Genomic DNA, 5,930 nt, shown 5'->3' on the forward strand with positions numbered 1-5,930 from the left:
TGGTTGAAACATATGTTATGCGATGATAATCCGTGTCTTCCGAGCTAAGTAGGACAAGGTGCGAGCACTATTAGTGCTCTATGCATGAGACATGCAACTTGTAGGAAGTATTATGCATAGCACATATGAATTACTAGCAAAAGCGTCCGTGCGTTGCACCGGGATAAAATAAAACTAAAACACTATAGCGTTGCACGGTATAAACAAAACATAAAGTGATCGAGAAAACTATTCTTGGTGACACTTTTCTTTCTTTTGCCACCTTAATTTGTCGAAGTCGTTTTTAGCTAGATCATCAGAGCCATGCACAACGATCTATAGTTCACCTGCCAGCATCTATAGTTCACCCTACTCTTCGAAGGCCTTCACCTTTCTCGGGATAGGGGAGTAGAGGAAGCGGCAAAAAGCAGATATATCCTTTAAAATGAATCTGTATATGGATTGACTGAACCAACCCGAACCGGTAGGGTAATTCGATGTTAGGTCAGATTTGGTCCTCCTTTTATATATTATATAAGGAGTGGTATGATTTTTTTGGCCTGGCGTAACATACATGACTTAAGCATGTACTAACTTGCATTTTTCTGTGTAACAAAAAATTGCACATGATGATACAATCAGGTTCACCACACTCTGCCAAAGGGATGTGCTACACAGACCGCATATCCTCGTGTGCAGTGGTAACTTTTTTCTCGTTGAAAAAAACATGCCATTAAAGCTTCAAACTTGCATAAAGATCCAAATAGAACAAAAATTACAACCATGTCCACACGATGAACAGGACGAGCCGGTGGCGCGCTGGTACCACTGCTCCGCGTGAAGCCTTGGGTCGCCAGAGCCAGACCTCCGCAGCCGGGAAGTCACCGGACAACGGATCCGAAGATGGTGCACCCTTTTTTTTTAACGGAAGGCTCGAAATGAGCCCGACTTTGAATTAACAAAGCCATCAACCGGCCAGGAGATACACCAAGTGATACAACACACGCACTCGCGCCAAGCGCACACCGAACCCACAACAAAAGACAACACATAAAAAGACAAGCCGAAGCGCCAGCTTGATCCATGACGAGGGAGCCTTGTCTTCTGTTGAACCGGAGCAATCACGACCGTGTCCACACCAACAAACCTCCACCGCATCAAGACTGCAACCCAAGGGGAACTCAACGACGGGCCGACCACCTAGCAGGGCTTGAGGAACCAAAGGAGGGGGTCTTGCGGCGACGCCTCCAAGAAGGTGAATGGCGCAAGAACGCGTCATCGTCGTCGGCAGAGACAGAGATCCTGCAAAGTTTTCACCCAGACCCGAGAACCCACCACCCCTGGAGCTCGGGCTAGGTCCAGACCAAGATGGTGCACCCTGGAACAATGCATTGACGTGAAGCTTTGTATCATGTTTTTCACTTGAAAGCAACCTACCAAAGACACGGTAATCCTTTTAGTGTAGGTTACGTGACTGCACCTCCTCCTTCGTTTATACTACCTCCATGTCTTCCTTTTAACCATGCACCATGCAAGATAGCCCACAATCCCGTTTAATTACGGCCAAGCTCCATCACATAATTCCTTCAATCATGCGCGCATCATGCGCAGCTGTCAGAAAAATGTTTTGGTACTGTAACGACGTGAGCAACTAAGTGCTCATAAAAAAACATGAGTCTCGGTCTAGAATATAAGAAAAAAAGAGGGATTAAAATGAGAAATTTCTAAGGGATAAGACTTTCCTGTGTGTTGACGTTCTCTCTCCGGATCACAAATCCCATCGGAAATCTATTAGGCCATGGCCGGCAACCGCCGCTCCCTCTCCCTCTCCAGCCAGCCATGCGCCACCTAGCCCTGCTGCTCCTCTCTCTGTATTCTCGTCCTGCTCATCATCCCCTTCTCCAGTGCAACAGCGAGTTCGAGATTCTGGTTTCCATCTCTTATGCGGCTTGCACAGTCCCGCCGCCTCCGTCGCCAATCGCCGGCCAGTCCCGCCGCCTCCGTCGCCAATCGCCGGCTCATCGGTGCTCCTTCCGTCCAATCTCTCTCCCCGGCGGTCGGCCCTACCTTTACTCGCCACACCAGCGTGTGTTTTCTTTTGCAGTTCCTCCTCTAATTCGGAATTCTCCTGCCTTCCTTCCTCTCTCTTTAATTTGTTCCATTCCTCATGCCACCCAGCAATTTCCTCTTTTAAATCCTCTCCGACAGTATATTTTAGACCATGCTGTAGTGGCTTGTTACAACGCAGAAAACTCACGGATAAAAACAGGTGGGATTTCTTATGCAGGAGCGAGGTGGGATTATACATAGGTTAATTCATATCGATAATTCGTTCCATGAATCGTCCTGATTCTTTGTTGGTTAATTGGGCCACTTGGCTGCTGCCAGGTCCGACCCACGTCCATAGCGATGCATAGAGCCGAAACCATCGAGGACATCCGGAGAGAACAAAACGAGCGAAGCGGTACAATGGCAAGGGGCAGTAATATGCGGTTTGGTGGGAAGGTAAAATAGTCTAAAAAAAAGCGTTGACGAAAATTTTGGCAGAAATCTTAGCTCTTTTATTATGGCGCCGTATCTTATGCATCCATAGGATTCGTGTATCCCTGCATCCAAAACAATTATGACCAATTGATCCTAATCGTAGCGTTTAGAGATGCTTTGCTGTGATTTTTCTAAAGAAACGCCCGCTACCTCCCACCTAGCACTGCAAATTTGCACATGCACCCCTATCGCACCAGACGCACAAGCCCACGTTGTACTCCACGATCAATTGGAGTTGCAGGTATCGACCTCCATGGCGGCGACCCAGAGCTAGATTGCAAGACACGGAAAGACTTCATCGGACGGCCGGAACTCAGACCAAACACAGGATCACCACACTTGTTGGATTTCGCCGGATCTTATAGGGCGGCTCTCGCCGTGCACTTTCCGCCAAGGTACGTACTTACAACTGATCCAATCTGTTCTGATACTTCCAGCTAGACACGGAAACCTTATTGATTAGAATTTTCTGCATATTCTACTGGGAGTCTAGGACTATCATGTGCTTTAATAAAACAGCAGCCACAAACATATGCTGACCTGCATAAATAGATTGAATTGCTTCAGTAGTATTTATCAACTGAAATAAAACTATGAATTGCTTCAGTCGTAATTTATGAACTGAAGTAAAACTTTATATATTGCTTTAGTCGTATTTTATCAACTGAAGTAAAACATTATATATTCCATCAGTAGTATTTTATCAACAGAAATAAAACTTCATGAATTGCTTCAGCAGTATCTTATCAACCGAGACTTTATGAATATTGTTTAGTATTTACCAACAGAATTAGAACTTTATGAATATATATGCCTATTTGTGCAGCAATGGAATCTACCAATATATTGCAAATGCAAATGAACGGGGAAAGATTTAGCACACCCATTAAGAAAGCAAGTGTTCCTCTCTCTGTAAGTCAATTGTGTTCCCTCACCATGGATATATTTAGTTGAATCATTATAAATGAATATGCTTACTGATTCATTGTTTTATGTTGAAGTGTTCATCTTTTATACCTGAATGTGAAGATAATTTGAAGCCTAAAGTAGGGATGACATTTGAGGGACTAGAGGCCGTGGAGAAGTTCTACAAGAATTATGCACACGAATCTGGTTTTGGAGTTCGTGTTGGACAGCAAAAGAAGTTAGTAAATGAGGTAGTTCGCACTAAACGATACATGTGTAACAGGGAAGGATTCAAGTCTGAGAAGGTTAAAGAGGTAGTTGATCCATCAAAGAAAAGGCGTAAGAACACAGCGACAAGATGTGGTTGTGATGCACACATCTTTGTGAAGCTGTGTGGTAATGATACATACAAGATAGAATCATTGGTTGAGCACCACAATCATGGTCTTGTGTCACCTGATAAGCGTCATTTGATACGATCAAATCGTCAAGTTAGTGAGAGGGCAAAGAATGCATTGTACACATGCCACAAAGCAAGCATAGGCACATGCCAGGCATACAGGCTCCTCCAAGTCAGTGAGGGTGGGATTGACGGTGTTGGATGCACAAAGAGAGACTTTCAAAACTATTATCGTGATCTCAGGTATAAAATAAGGAACGCAGATGCTCAAATGTTTGTTGCCCAACTAGCTAGAAAGCAAGAAGTTAATTCAGCCTTCTTCTATGATTTTGAAGTGAGTGATGAAGGAAATTTGAAGTATGTGTTCTGGGCAGATGCCATTCGGTGGGGAGAAGTAAAAGAATAAAGAGAGGAAAGGAGATGAATGGGGAAGAACAGAAAAGGAAGAAAAAAGAAGCCAAGGCCAAGGTCGCGCGCATGTGCAGGACGTGCAATACATTAGGATTTCATGATAGTCGCAAGTGCCCAAGTAAAAATAGTCAAGGAAAAGAAATGAATGTGCAAGAAATTCATACAGATGGTGCATCATGAAAGCTGCAACTCTTGCAAGAAAAAACAATTGCTTATCAATATTACTATTTTAGTTAGTATACGAAATGTCTTTATGTAATGGATTATAATTTTTATTTTGTCTAGCTGTTTATCTTAGGGTCGGCAGATTCAATGTATTGCAAGTTTCTATCAGGTTTTGAAGCACCAGCTTTGGACATAGTTCTTTCTTTTTTTGATTAGAGGAAAGACGGAGGATGCTTGCCTTGCGAATTTGCAAAGACCTGTAAAAATAACAACTGAAAAATAACAACTTGCCTTGTTTGCCGCAGCTTTAACAGCACACCGAGCCTCTCAAATAGCACACATCTCTGCTTTAGAAGGTTTTTGCTTTTGTGAGCGGCGCCATATCTTATAAATCCGGCTCCTTCCTGCACACATGCATCCACCTGAGATGTTTTAATCTCTGTTTACAATGTTGTCCTGTTAGATAGCAGCAACATGCTAGGATACTGAACTGAAAACAGAACATACTATGTTCAGACCTCACAATTCAGAAGGAGAACTTTATTTATGAACATCACGAATGTGTTTACAATCAGTTCCTGCAACATACATCATCCATGCCCTTGTTTCTAATAGAAGCTGCTAACTCGAACTTCAGGAACTACATCACACAAGAATCTAATTTCTATGTAAATGGTAGTACATCATCTAGAGACATCTGATGCCTTTTCTGGATTGGTGACACCACAGAAGCACAGCGCTATTTGCCAAGCCAACAAGTTGTAAACCATTCACACAGAAGTAAAACCATCATGCAATCTAGAGATCCATTGCCTCCGCTTCCAGAACTCAAGTAGCATAGACCAACACCTCACCATCATCATTCATCACAAACTGCAGTTAAATTGGTGTCGAAATTCAGTTAAAACTCACATATTCAGAAGCAAATTGGTACCCACATTCAGGTCGTCACCTGCAGCGCCGATGAGATGCCGCTAGGTCTGAAGTCGAGCTCGGCCACGTGTCTCTCCGTCCCTCGCACCCTCGACCGGATAAACCTCGCCTTGCTGCCTTCCATGTCGGAGGCGCCCTTCAGCGGATCCGCCAGCAGCAGCTCGCCGCCATGGCTGACGGTGAAGCCGGGGCTCCTGTAGAGCATGCCCAAGGAGGCGGCAGTGGAGAGTGAGCATGTCGAAAGAGGGCCGGCCTGCAAGTCGCCCACGCGGAAGAAATTTAGGAGGACGGCGGCCTTGGCCTCGTCGCCCTTGGTCGGCAGAAGGGGAAAACGAAGAACGGGTGGGGATTCAGGGATTAGGGAGTTAGGACGCTTAGGGTTTTTTTTTTGCAAAATTGTACTTTGATTAAATCCAGAAGCGGGCGTGTAATTGTAAAGTTATCATCGACTCGACGTGAGGCACAGGATGATGATCGTTCGGCACAAACGCGTCGGATGCATGGGTGCACGAAGGGGCCGGATTCATAAGATACGGCGCCCTTTATTATTAGGTATAGATTACTACCATTGACAAAATTGTTTCTATATTTT

The 5,930-nt window shown here is 44.5% G+C and overlaps 1 protein-coding gene across 4 annotated transcripts; it reads left to right on the forward strand.

The window, feature by feature from the left end:
* Nucleotides 1-1,764: 1,764 nt before the first annotated feature.
* LOC124697849 (protein FAR1-RELATED SEQUENCE 5-like) lies at nt 1,765-4,567 on the forward strand. Of its 4 annotated transcripts, none has more exons than XM_047230384.1 (4): nt 1,765-2,918; nt 3,350-3,435; nt 3,525-4,072; nt 4,165-4,567. In XM_047230384.1, the coding sequence occupies exons 2-4, from the start codon at nt 3,352-3,354 to the stop codon at nt 4,169-4,171; spliced, it is 639 nt and encodes a 212-aa protein (XP_047086340.1). In that variant the 5' UTR covers nt 1,765-2,918; nt 3,350-3,351; the 3' UTR covers nt 4,172-4,567. The 4 variants fall into 4 exon arrangements, with proteins under 4 accessions (XP_047086340.1, XP_047086339.1, XP_047086338.1 ...); XM_047230383.1 differs by having other exon boundaries at nt 1,765-2,484; nt 2,765-2,918; nt 3,525-4,566; XM_047230382.1 differs by having other exon boundaries at nt 1,765-2,273; nt 2,368-2,918; nt 3,525-4,566.
* The last annotated feature ends 1,363 nt before the right edge of the window (nt 4,568-5,930 follow it).

This window comes from Lolium rigidum, chromosome 3 (genome assembly GCF_022539505.1).
Source record: "Lolium rigidum isolate FL_2022 chromosome 3, APGP_CSIRO_Lrig_0.1, whole genome shotgun sequence".
NCBI lineage: Eukaryota > Viridiplantae > Streptophyta > Magnoliopsida > Poales > Poaceae > Lolium > Lolium rigidum.

Coding starts and splice junctions, on each gene's coding strand:
- LOC124697849 (XM_047230383.1), top strand. CDS start 3,352: ATGGAATCTACCAATATATTGCAAATGCAAATGAACGGGGAAAGATTT. Junction 3,436..3,524: donor AAGCAAGTGTTCCTCTCTCT/GTAAGTCAATTG, acceptor TTTATGTTGAAG/TGTTCATCTTTTATACCTGA.